Source organism: Bacillus rossius, assembly GCF_032445375.1.
Source record: "Bacillus rossius redtenbacheri isolate Brsri chromosome 4 unlocalized genomic scaffold, Brsri_v3 Brsri_v3_scf4_2, whole genome shotgun sequence".
Classification (NCBI taxonomy): Eukaryota; Metazoa; Arthropoda; class Insecta; order Phasmatodea; family Bacillidae; genus Bacillus; species Bacillus rossius.
The window spans coordinates 50,644,508-50,658,664 of NW_026962011.1; the positions used below are offsets into that span (position 1 = coordinate 50,644,508).

Here is a 14,157-nt window from a genome sequence, read left to right on the forward strand (position 1 = left end):
ACCATTCCACCCCGAGAGGTGTAATTTGGAGGCTGAACTCCAAACCCCATTATGATTTCTATTAAAATGCAAGGGTGAATTGGTGCTTAAAAAACACACTATCGCTGAAACAAAAAACAACTAGAATTTGGATTTGAAAACATAAACAAAATTGGGTATTCAAACAATTTTTTTTTGTTATCATTGGTGAATATACAAACATCACAGTGGTATATTTTAAATAAATTTAAGTAATATAAGATGTTAAAGTATTTCTGAAAAATTTACTTCCTTTTATCCCCACCACCGATTTAATCCATCTTACCCTAACTCTTAACTGAAGTGCAGAAGATTTTGACCCACTGTACACTAAAGCAATCAATCACTTAAAGACAGAATTTTTTTTTCCCCATTAGCCTAGCGCAGTCCGTTGGAAAGGTTCGTAATAGGCCAAATGCTCCAGGAGTTTTCTCCCGTGTGTTACCAGAAGAAACTGGTTCTCCCTCGCAGGAACACCCGGCTGCCTTAAGAGCCGAGGTCAGCGAACCAGAGAACAAACAAAAAACAGTTCCCAGCGGAACGAAAAGAAGGAAAACTTTATAAAAATAATAACTTCCTCCTCGGTCATGATTTGAGAAGCGCGAGGCGTGTTATTATATAAACACCGGGAGGTGTTTTGTAGTGAATGGAGTGAAATTGCGCTCGCCGTAACGGAATGGATTATTGTTTCATTTTTGTTTTTTTGTCGCGGTGTTTTAATGTCCGGGGTCCCGCGGGCGCTGATAAAGACAGCCGGCGCCGCTGCTTTCAGGGCACCATTAGCAGGTAATGCTCTGTGAAATAAGGGAATGCCCCCGCCGCCGAATCAACGCGGGCTGTAATGGCGCAGGTGTTCTCGTTAGCACGTAACCGCCTTACGTGCGGTCGGAAACACTGTCCGGGATCTGACGTCACATTGCACACACACCGACACACACTGTCAATTATTTTTGTAAGTGGAACAGAAACTGTTCGAGTGAAATTACAGATGCGTGTATATTTTTGTATTGTTCTCAGTAAAACTGTGTTCAGTTTTTTTCCCCCGGGCATTTATGCTTTGTGTTATCCCAGTACATTCAATAGTTAAAGTTATTTGTAAAATATTCCATGTATTAACTGCGCACATTAATAAGCATGATAGAACAAAAAAACATATGAAATAATTACACTTGCTTGATGATTAAAATGTGTAGAAAAGAATATTCTTGATTAAAATACGTAACTAACATTTTTTAAAAAAAAAAACTTTCTTATGCGATATCCCAGTTTGTTTGGGATCTGCATTCTCAACACTCCATTCTATTAACGGATGATTGCGACAAAGGTACGCGTTTTTTCTATGCATTTAACCCCTACAAAACTTCTAAATAAATTAAAAACACTAAACTGTATCCGAAGTTTAAAACGAGAGTATTAAATGCTCACATTTATAGGAAACTCGCACTACTACTAGCACCGTTAGTACGCAGGCCGCCGCCAACTTCAGTAAGTTAAGGCCCCCGTCTAGTCGGGGTGTATCTGAGTTAGTGAGGCGGGATGATAAGCGCGAAGCTCGTTGGTGCTTCCAGCGCGGTGTCGCCTCTGAACTGGCGCGCAGTTTTCTCGTCGTGCATATGAGCGGTGACCGTAACATTACACGGCGGAGAAATGAAGATAAAGGTGTAATTCAAGGTTTCTTAAGTGCTTTCAAGAACCTGTACCGGTTGTTTTATGCCTAAAAAACTACTCTGAAAGCACGCCTTCTAGGAATTTGTAACTCTTCTAAAAAATACAGTTTAAAAAATTAATCCGAAATCAAAAGTACTTTTTTCTGCCCCTCGGAGAATTCTTATATATTTTTTTCCGTAAACAGACCCCCACTCGGATATCTTGATTGGTTTTTTTCAAATCGCGTTGTTTTTTTCCTGGAGCTCTGCGCACCGTGTGTGTGTGTGTGCCCGGGCGGACGGGGGCCTTGTTGGTAGTGTTACAAACTATTTCTTGGCAACTGGTTTCCAAAGGAATCTTTTGTAAAAGCAAGTTGTGATTTAACTGCACGCGGAAGGTGGAGAAGGGGGGGGGGGGTGCTTGTGATCTCCACGTGCAGGTGGAGCCCCGGGTGAAGGGAGGGGGAGGGAGGGGGGTGCAGACGGCGGAAAGGCGACCATCTCCCGCGAGAGGGCGTGTCCCCGGGTGGGGAGCGGGCAGTCCGCCCGAACAACAATGGACAGTGCTGGCCCGGGGCCCCAGGGCTTCGCTAGCCGCGCCGTACACTCCGTTCCGCTGGAGAACGATACCCCCGTCCCACCGGTGAATCATCACAGCGCGACGGAAAAAAAAAAAAATTGCAAACGATCAAGAGAGTGGGGCGTTCGATGACTGAACGGGGAATATTTTGAGCGCCTCACTCCTCACTTTACAGCTATAGTAAAAGCCACGTGACAGTGCTGCAGTTTTAGTTACGCTGGTAACGACAGGTCTCTAAAAATTACATTTAATAAAAGACAAGAATTGTGAACATTTTCATAGACATGTACAGTAGTGTTAGTGTGCTTTGCAGTAAGTTATTGCGTAATATTTGAAGTGAAACTTCTTTGGGCGCGATGGGAGATTTTTTTTTCCTAACCTAAATTAAAACTAAGTGTGTTTGGGAGGGGTCCGGGTTAGGGAGAGACTCTAAGTGCGTCTCAGGCCGAAGCCTATACGCTCTAATCTTGCAGGGTATTAGCCATGTGGGAGAGGAAGCATGCATCATGTGCTAGGAGGGGGATTGGCCAGCCATGGCAGCGATTGACGCCATGACTAACTCCCCTCACTGACTATTCTAGACTAAAAACTAGATAAGTTGGGCCCAGGTAAAACCTGCATAGACACAGGGAAAAACCTGGGCACTTACATGCGGGATGCAAAATTCCATGCATTACTGACAAGCAGGTTGGTTACAGGAAACAGAAGGATGGTTCCGGAAGAAGAGTTGGACAGAGTAGAAATAAACTACTAAGCAAGGGGGCGGGAACTTGGACATTGCTGTCCGCTTTGGTTTGGATGGCGCTGGTTGTTTCGGGGGCGACATTTTGTCGTTTCCCATGGTTATAATGTAAAGAATTGCCGTAAGTCCATGCCGTCTAGTTTTCGCGTCGCGGAGCGGCGGACATGTTATTCATTGTTCATTCATGCGACGGCAGAACGTTATCAATGCATATGAATACACTGCAGTGTGTCTATGTAGCCTGTTGGCAGAATCTGTTGCGCTATAACTCAATGATGAGGTAATATTTGCAGAACTATTAGAATGCTCGATCACATATAACCTATACATAATATAAAAATTAAATTAAACACTATTTTATTGTACTAAATCCTATCTAAAAACAATGTTTAAATAAACTAATCTAGAATCTAGACTATTTTAACTCATTTAGCAGATGATGATAATAAACTCATGAATTTTATTACACAAAGCAAAGAATTTCAAAATATAGATCTTAAGTATCTTACATTTTACCGAAACAAATTTTCTATATTATTGTGTAAATATAAGTTGCTAACATTTTGCAAGCCAAAATTTATAGAATCCTAATCTTAATAATATCTTTAAAAAATAAAAATAGTTACAAAGTAATTAACAATTTACATCGTTAAATTAATTATGTAAAGTCATATCTTAAAAATGTAACCCATTTATGTTAATCTTAATGAATTTTGTAAAAGCATCTTGCTTATATTGTATGTTTTTATGACTTACTTTATGTTTGTTAATCCGTTTAGCTGTAACAAAGTGAAAAAATTGGTTCCCACTAAACACTAGCATGAAATTCTCAACAGAGTGGTGATGGAGAAATAACAGCGGCTCACTTTATAAAAACAGAAATGAATTTTTTATCAGTTTAGAAACAATTAAGTGTATAACGTCAAACATTTTCACATTAGAGATTTTTCGACTTCCCTAAGTTTAATGAGAAATGTCTCTTCTAATTGAAGTAATTAATTTTGTTAGTTATTTGGTTGGTTTCATAACTGTAGATTCAAACGTAGTCACTTAAAATGTAGGGCCTATACCGAAAGCTAACTCCCCCATCAGCAATAATTTAATAAATAGTTAAAGAAATATTTATTTAAAATAGCCACGATCATGATTATTTACTTGAGTAGAGAAACTTATTTGCAAATGTTTCCACTTGTTCTATGACTCAATATTTTTTGTCACCGCACAGGTTCGTCCTAATGTGTAGTTGTACAACACGCTACCAGGCAGCGCTAGGGTCGAGCTGGGGATCATACAGTATCTACGGGTCGCATCGGAGGATAGCTGCCAGCCTCTTGAGGCAGATCCTCTTACGTGCTATTAGTGGCTGTACACGCACCACTGGCCCATGAGGAGAACAACGGTTCAAGCGCACCGTCCAATACTATGTGCTGCGATCTTCAGAAGCATTCAACAAGGGAGACCTAAGATGCACATGAAGTTCTGCCATTCCCGATTACACCCCGAACAATTCACCTTCGGCCAACTTCGGGATTTGTTTTATTTTTGCGCAGGAAAAATGAATTCAAATATTAAAAGTGGTCAGTTAGGTTAGCTACATTAAAACACTTTAAAAAACTATGGACGGTTAGTTAGGTTAGTATAGCTACATTTAAATAAACAGAGAAATATAAATATATATAAATAAACCCGAGGTTGGCCGAAGGTGAATATTCGGGCGTGTTCGGGCAGGGACAGAACTTGATGGACATCTTAGGCTTCCCATTCAACAATATTTAATAGTTGAATGTCTACCTTGAGGTTTGCTTTCTGACCGTGGAAAGCTTTAAATGTATCTCTCTTTTTTTTTTTTTTTTGCTGAATAACGTTTTGTCTCGCGTTTGATTCAAGTGCAACTACATACAAAACGTTACAAAATAAACTCTCAGAGAAATATTTTTGTAAGTTAAAACAGGTATTTCTGGTAGATGTATAACCATTTACCTTCTATTGGCCTTCAACTTCGTACTAACCACACTGAAGATCATTCATACAAATTCTTCATTCTAGTACCTATATTTCTGTTATAATCTGGAGGCCATGGGTACCATCTCGGGCATAAGTATTTTTTAGAGTTTGTTAGTTTATATGCCTTCATCATTTTCTAAGTCCTCCAGGATTAGGTAGGGACGTATGCATCTTCAACCAAACTTAAGATGTAGATTTCATAATTTCTTAAATAGTCGGCTAAAAGAAAAACACTTTTTCTGCTGTGAATCGAAACATTTCTCTTCGCTTTACACATAATAGGTCCATCCAACAAATTAATCTCCTGGTAACGATTACAACACTTGCTGTGTACACACGGAAGTTTACAGCGCGTATTTAACGATGTGGTTTATGATCAAGATTGAGTGTGGTGCTGGCGTTTTAATCTTCACATAAAAAAAGTTTACGCCAGAGATGTTTTTTATTGTGTTCAAAACGGCAGCTAAAAATGTTCTGCACCACACCAAAGTATACAACATTTTTTATATGTTACAGTATTGCTTCTCTACCGAATCTCTATAGAATTTCGCAGAACATTGAGTTAAAATTATAATAAACACTTAGTTGTTTGTTTGCTACCCATAACAAAAAGTACAAAGAAAACTTTTCTGTGAACGCTGTATGCACATATTTAAATTTTCATTTTCCTTTATATGGTGTTGACTTAAGTATTCGGTAATTGGCTGCTATAGAATAATGTAAACAAGCATAATTTATTTCTAAAAAAATGTAATTTAAACAAAAATAACTTTTTGATTGACTAATTACTAGGGGCAGGCATTTTTCGCGAAAAAATCTGAATGCCTATTAGACTGCAACAAGTTATACACGCACCAGCTGTTTCTGCCTTGTGATTGGCGGCCGTCTGCGAGAGAAGTCGTTGCCTTGTTTGACCGAGCCACTCAGGACGCATTTGCTTCCGCACTGAATCACTGTGATTGGTGTTATTACAATCGATATGTACCTGGGAGAAACTCATCCAATCACGAAACACAGACGATGGTACAGTGTTTTAACTTTCATCTAGTCTCCAAATCTTTTCGCGAAATCTGCATGGCCCTACTAATTACATCGTTTTAACTGTCTAAAGTGGGCCATTTTCTCAGTTTACACAGTTGGGTATGCATAAAACTATAGTTACAATCTGAAGTACTCTTCACACTAATGTGGAACTAGAAGTAAACCAACATTTAGCACGGTTCCGTGTGACCTTTCACCGGTGAAGATGACTTACAATTCGACCGACACGCCTTCAGTGAGCGTGTCTTGCTATTGTATGTGACTTACAAGCGCAACCCTTTCACCGTTACATCACATGACATGTTCAATCGCTCTGCGCCAACGGGGTCAATCATTTTTACAGATGACAGAAGAATCGTGTCCCTCTATATTTCATAGTTCAGGGGCCCACCTATTCAGGGGTGTATTTATGTTAGTGTTACTGAGGTGGGATGAGAGATGCGGCCATCGCATGTGCTCCTAGTGCGGTATCGCCTCCGAACTGACGTAGTCTTCTCGTCGTGCATAGGGAAACTGTGATATCTGAGTGGTTACGAGTATAATGTGGGGAGAAAACTGGATTCGTAAGGTGTAACACAATTAATTGGTTCAGTTTTTTTGTTACTAATGTCTATACCATAAATTTAATTAATGCACTCAAGATCTCTGTCCACAACAATAATTAGAGACCGTAAAAATTCGCAAATTGATTTCACGACATGTTAAAATGTAAATAATTGTATTTTATGCAACTTCTGCTATTGGTTCACTGTTAACCTGGAGGACTTAGGCCAATTAGAGACCCTCAGTCAAAGCAGTATCGAATCACGAGTCTCCCAATTGAGACGCCTCACAAGTCAGTAGCCAATGAACAGGCGACGTTTGCCCGAGTATGCACAGGATCGTGGAGTCTATCCTGGAGGTCACTGATTACGCGAATTTTTCCAGGCCCTAACAATAATTAGTCTTAACACTGGTCATTGAAACATTAACACTTTCCATCGGAGCTTGGCTCGACAGTCGCTCGCTCTTCTGTCCGCCTCTGTCCGCTTCCTTCGCACACTCACCCACGCCGCGCCGCAGTGCAGTCCCCAACTATCGCTCGCCAGGCCTTCACTCGCAGGTATCGCCTCCCGGTAGGTCCGGTTCGCCCAGCCAGGGCCACTTGCCCTCCTCACCTCTCGCTGATGGCACGGGTATCGCCAGTATCACTCTCCGAGGGGGAGACTCTCTCCGCTGCTCCGCTCTTCGCTCGGAACTCTCGCGGAGGCCGGCGTCGCTGCTTTTATACTCTTGGCAGACTTTCTGGAACCGACTGGGGTGGTTGGAAGACTCGCGTCACCTTGGGCCGACCCGACGCCCGAAAAGTCCAGAAAGGCGGTGTTAATTCGCGTCACTCCGCGCGGCAGCCTCGGGTAATTCCCTGGCCTCTAAAAGGGCCATTGACAATGTCCTGAGGCTTGACGGTGAGAGGGGAGAGAGGGGTCAGTGGACGGCGCGTGACGTCAGTGGAAGTGCGGGACCACCAGCCAGCTCCGAACCTGGCGCGCGTCGCGGTCCTGTCTGCGTTCGTAACAATATTATATGGTGGAGAAATTATGGTAAAAGTATGATGCACGTTTCTTTAGAGATTTAAATAATCCTTAACAGGGTTTTCATGCCTAAACATTATTCTGAAAACACGCATTTTAGCCATTATCACTCTTCTAAAAAATATATTAAAAATCTACCGTTATTCAGGCATATGTCCTACAGACTTGACCTGATGTGTATATCCCGGGCAGTTCAGGGTACTTCTGCTAGTACACGAATAAAATTCAACATTACGGTTTACTGTTTTCTCGTGTTATTAAACAGAGCAAAAAATAAAATGTAAATAAAATATTTTAAACCATGCCACATAACTAGGGACCGGAAAAATTCGCGGATTCAATGACCTCTAGGATAGCCTCCATTATCCTCTGCACTTCTCTAGTAAACACGCGTGTTCATTGGTTACTAAATTGTGAGTCGTCTCCTCTGGGTAGCTTGTGATTCGACGCTTCTTTGGTCGATAGTCTCTCATTGGCCCAGAGAGCTCCAGTTAAACCGCGAGCCAATAGCAGAACCAGCAGAATTATACACATGTTTGAATTTCAGCCTATCACGAAATGAATCTGCGAATTTTTCCGGTCTCTACACATAACATCGTTAGAGAATCTCTTGCATTTTCTATTTCATCTTGAATTTCCCCAGCAGATATTTGCTTTATATAATTCAATAGCAGTAAAAATTCATTAGGTGTCCATGATTATGTCCACTCATGTGACCTTTTACAGCGCGAACCTAACGTTTAGTGAAGATGCGTGAGAAATTTATTTGATGACCCGACAACTGACGCAAGAGAGCTATTTATGGAGTAAATCCAAACATTGTCAGGTTTTTCTCTTTGTAAATTCAACAGAAATATTCATGTAAAATTACATAAATGTGTAAGTTTGTACATTTACATGAAAACAACTGTATCGCTACAAAATAGTGTTCGTATTAATACTGGGTTCGGATTCTTACCCGGACATTTAAGCTTTGTGTTGTCCCAGTACCTCCAATAGTAAGTCATTTGTAAAAATGTTTCTGAATAGCTTTCCAGTATTAACTAAGCCCATTAATAAACATAATATAACAAAAAAAAGTCAAATTATTCAATGTACGATTATCTTTTCCATCGTTTAAAAAATTTATGCTTCAATGAAACATCAATTAAAATATAAAAAATATGCGCCAATTTTCGTAGGAAATGCTCAGTAGTGTCTCTAAAAAAAAGTATTTCATATATGCAAATATAATAATAATCAAAGACATGTGTTGTACAACGCTACAAAACATCTTTCTTGAAGTATTACAAACTATATCTTGGCAACTAACTGTTTTCTAATGGAACATTTTGTTAAGTACAGAAAATAAGGTAAGTAAATTATATGGTAATATTAAACAAACCTTAGATTATGTGTCAGCCTTTCATTTCGATTTTTCTTACTGAGTATTCTATGATTTGGTTTATGAGATTTATTTTTGTGTATTGTATTTTTACGTTGTGATATTTTTGACGTGACAATGTCTAATCAATCGATGAACGCCGGCTGCACGCACGAAAAAGTGTCCCGTAACGCACAATGTCCCGTTACGCTGTGTCCCATTACGCTCATTGTACGCTTGCGCCGCATCTGTCTCTCTTCCACTCGATTGGAACAACCATCGATTTGACTTTTTCGAGGCAAATTAAACTTGAAACACTCCCATTCGTTTCCTACTTTTCCTATCATCGTCCTTATCCTTAACAGAATAACACAGATTGGAAGAAGTTAAATAGCAGACATGTATAAAAGTTATAGTTAAAATAATATCTTCGTTAAAGTAATAAACATAGATATTTGAATAAATGTGTGCAAATAAAAGTAAATGTATCAATTAAATTGTAGATTTAATTTCACTCCTTCTTTGCATCCATACAAAATAGTGATAATTCAATAAAAATGATTCAATTTTATTCATAAAAGTATGCAATCATTTCATCAATGTTTTGTTATGACGTTGTCACGTTAAACTATCGTCCGTAAACCAACTTTACAGACAACCAATTTTTTTTTCTGTTAAAGATTGTCCCTTAGCGGGTACAAGTGACGAGACCATGAAGCAAGTAAAGCCTCGTCTTGGACGGGAAAGCTGCGTGGTCGTCGCTTTCGCCCGCCGCCCCGGGAGCATGTGGGTGGGAGCTGGGGAGGAGGGGAGTAATGGAGATGATGAGCTAGGATTGGAAGAGAGGGAGGGAGGGGGCAGTATTAATATTGCGAAACGCAGGGAAGCGAGGCGGTTATTCGGGGTGGGGCTGCCGAGAGGAATTGGGGGAGAGAGGACAGAAGTGGTTCCGCGAGGCTGACGCCCAGAGACGGCGCGCGGCAACAATGTCGCCTCCCTTCACCCCCCCCCCCCACACACAACTCCTCCTGGTCCACGCCGATATGACCCTAACCCCGCCTTGAGGCTGGCGAGAGCGCGCTTCACCCCGTCTTGCAGCGCGCCCGTGTGAACTGCGCTCTGCCCGTGTGAACGGCGCTCTGCCCGTGTGAACGGCGCTCTGCCCGTGTGAACGGCGCTCTGCCTGTGTTAACGGCGGAGGCGAGCTTAAAAGGCGGAGACACAGGAACAGAAAGACGTTGCCTCCCACTTAACGGGTTATGTCTAGAGACTGGAAAAATTCGCATTTTGGATGACCTCCAGGATAGACTCCACCATCCCCTACATACTCGGGCAAATGCCACCTGCTCATTGGCTACTGACTCGTGTCACCTGTCAACTGGGACGCTTGCGATTCGATACTTTTTTTGGTTGAAGGTTTTTCATTGGCTCAAAGTCCTTCAGATAAACTGTGAGCCAATCAGAGAAGAAATTTAAAGGTACAGTTGTTTGGATTCTATCATATCGTGAAATGAATCCGCGAATTTTTCCGGTCTCTAGTTATGTCCCATTCCTGTTCTTCATATTATATTTACGTTTAACACGGCGAAACTTGTAGACTTTTCGAGTGACCGAACTTTCACAAAATTATACATATACAGTGCCTACGTTTCGCATAATTATTTGGCAAGTTTTGAATTTTTGTAAGAAAATGTTTGTGCAGTATGGATAAGGAGAACAGAATAGAATAGAATAAACAAAGTAATAAGCTTAAATCAAACATGTACTAATCTCCTTAAAAAAATTTCTCTCCTTGGCTTGCGATGCGCACTTATTCCAATGTCGATTCCATGATTGGAAGCAATTCTGGATGTGGATTCTATTCGGCCCAAAACTCTTGGATCAGAGAAGCGAGGTGTGGCACGGAGCGTTTTCCTGATGAAGGAGGAAGCCATTGGCCCGTTTTTCTGGTTTCCGTTTCGCAGACGAAACTTAGTGTTAACGCATTGTTCGAAATCCATGATTATAGATACGGATATTTGGCTCGTTAATTAAGTCGCACTTAAAAAGCAAACATTCACACTCTCGCATTATATCCATGATTGGACCGCAGTTATTTGGCCACGCCCCTCTACGACCGTGAATCAACGATGTCCAGCTAGGAGAGAAGTAAGCGAATCAGGAAGTGCCAATCAAACAAGGATAAAGGTTTTCTCGCTAAGAAATCAACCAACGGGAACGAAAACATGAGTTGAGCATACCTATGACTTAGAATTCTACTCTTTGAGGCCGGACGAATCCGCGAAATTTCCGAGTCGCTATCCATGATGCGAAACAGACACGGCAAACACGACCTCTCTCTTCCGGCTCTGGAAGCCGACTGACAAGTCACGACTTGTTCGAACTTGACACTGGCTATCTCAACGGATCAGACTATTGGGCTTACTACTGCAAATAGATGTAGCTTCAGCAGTTGCTGCTATAAAAAAAATTCATTCGCCGTATTTTTTTGATCACACCTCGTATCTTCGGCTAAAATATTTCTGACACTGGCTGCCACTAAATGGGTTTTGGTGATGATTCTACACACATTCTGTCCCCTCAAGACGCTTAGCATTCTTTGTCAGAGTTTGGCTCTCGGTCGGACTGAGGGTTGTTTTCGCCAGCGAGAGGTTTCCTCCCATAAATATTGCAGAAGGTAACGGCGTGCCACTGTATTATTATCTCGTCTACCCACCCAGTATGCCATGGCTAACACACCTCGGTTGTAACTGGGAAACCTAACCAGACTCCAGTCAGATCAGCAATCAATACTCAGCTGCCATTTTATTTAATTTCAGAATAATGTAAGTTTATTTGCTTACACCAGTGATGGACAACTTCACTATTTTCGAGGGAACTGGAACCACTCCTATGGCCAGACTTTTATGTATAAATAAATATTAATTTTGTACAATTTTATTTGTTTATTTTAATATAGTATTGATCCCGATGAACACAAATGTGGCATATGACGAAAAAAAAACAGAAATATTTACGGAAAAAAAAACTTAAAATCTAATAATACCCATTGAACAATAAATAGAGTACACACGTGAATATCACGGTTTTACAACCGTGTCTGTTGACATTATTCTACAGAGGACAGCCTACAATCAACAGAGATGAAAGCCACAACCACAACCCGTATAGTTCCTAAGTTTACCGACGTAAAAGGTTAGGTTAGGTTAGGTTTGGTCAGTGTAAAAAATAATAGTTCTTTATTTTTTACAGGAGGTTAGGTTAGGTTAGGTTATCATAACTAAAATTAAAGTTTGGTTAGGTTGGGTTAGCGTTCATTTAAAATACACCCTGGTGTTTTTATCAGGGGCGAACGGCAAAGTACGGAGAAGTTCGGAACTGTTCGGGTGTGGCTCTCATCCCTGTGAACTATAGGCTATCCTGCAAATACGGTTTACACCCCACAGTTTACCTGATAATGCATTGTTGAAAGATTCTTTAAGAGGGGCCGTACGAAGCGACGTCGTGGCCTGTCAGCTGCACATATCTGGCCTACACAACAGTTTTTTTTAACTACTTCAAATCAGTGGAATTTCATTTATAAATTGTTTACAAAATAATCCTCTGTACGTATCACAAATGTGGCAGATTAAAAAATATTTCCAATTTGAATTTCACAGAATCGCGTTAACTTGAAAACAGTTTCACATAGGCCGTATAGTGTGTAGAATACGTAAATGTCAATGTTGCCTACGATCACTGCCAGTGTAAGTCTGTCTGTAATTCGCTACCGGCTGAGGGCTTACAAACTGTTGTTTTGGTTTTTGGTTCCAGTGTTCAAGCGACATGAGCTCGCCCTCCATCACGTGCCTACTCCCAACATCGGCTTCTCAAAGGTAAGCTTCTCATTTATTTGTAACTGCACGACAAACAAGAGATTACGGAAGTGTACAGATGGATCATAAGTAGAGACCGGAAAAATTCGCGGGTTCATTACGTGTTTTGCTAAAGTTCAAATAATTATACCTTAGTGCTGCTTCTGCCATTGGTCCACTGTTAATCTGGAGGACTGAGGGCCAATTAGAGACCCTCACTCATAGAAGTGTCGAATCACAGGCCACCCAGTCGTGAAGAATCACAAGTCAGCAGCCAATGAACAGTTGGAATTTGCCCGAGTGTGTAAAGGATATTGGAGTCTAACCTAAAGGTCATTGAACCCGCGAATTTTTCCGGTCTATAATCATAAGGTCCAATTCTAGGCGAGGAGGGTGATTCCAAAAGAGCACTACACGTACCAATATGGCGGCCGTTTGTTCACAAGTGTATCAGCTCTACCTGTATGGGAGGTTAAATTGGAGAAAAGAATTTCAACTCACATCATTAAATTTTTATTATGAAGATTCGTTTTGGACTTTTAATACATATAAACATATTAATCAATAATATTATGATCTAATTTTCTTCCGAACAGCTTAACTACAGTCGTTAATAAAAGCAGGCTGGAACAACTAATGCAAATAAAAACAAACGGCTAGAATTATTAAAGAGCACAGGAAGCTTTTGGGATTTTTAAAGTGATCATTTTCTTCCGCATTGTACTCAGGTTTGAAACTGGCCAAGTGGCATGCGGCGTGTCCAGGCTCTCGAGAAGCACGGACAGTGAACCTTATTGTTTTCTGCTCGTAGACTCGGGATACCTGCTCAGCAGGTGCGCGTCCACACAATGAGTCAGTGACTCACGAGGCCTGCATCCCGAATGAGTTCCCCGGTCGCCTGAGCGCGCTGCGCCCATGCTGACAATTACCTTCCTCGCGCTGAGACCACAGACTGACTCAGCTCTTGTCTCAGGCCGCCTTCCGTTTGTCCGGACCCTCGCTTGCCAAACTCCGTTTGTTTCAGCCTCTGTTTGGCGACCACGCATTCGTAGAGACCGGAAAAAATCGCGGATTCATTTCACGACAGCCTAAAATTCATATAGTTATACCTCAGTGCTGCCTCGGCTATTGGCTCACAACTCACCTGGATGACTCTGGGTCAGTGAGAAACATTCAACCCAAGCTGTGTCGAATCACAGGCCGCTACATAGGGACACCTTCACTAGACAGCAGCCAATGAGAGGGTGACATTTGAACGAGTGTACGTAGAACTATAAAGTTCATCCTAGAGGTAATTGAACCCGCGAGTTTTTCCGGTCCCTACGCATTCATCGTTTT

At 41.3% G+C, this 14,157-nt stretch overlaps 1 protein-coding gene across 1 annotated transcript in view; it reads left to right on the forward strand.

Annotated features, from left to right (window-relative positions):
• The window catches only part of LOC134541859 (PAS domain-containing protein cky-1), a 388,065-nt gene that overhangs the window by 277,469 nt on the left and 96,439 nt on the right, over nucleotides 1–14,157 (forward strand). Inside the window, exon 3 of the mRNA XM_063385558.1 lies at nucleotides 12,779–12,840. Within this exon, the coding sequence (XP_063241628.1) occupies nucleotides 12,779–12,840 (62 nt within the window). The remainder of the gene's footprint in view (nucleotides 1–12,778; nucleotides 12,841–14,157) is intronic.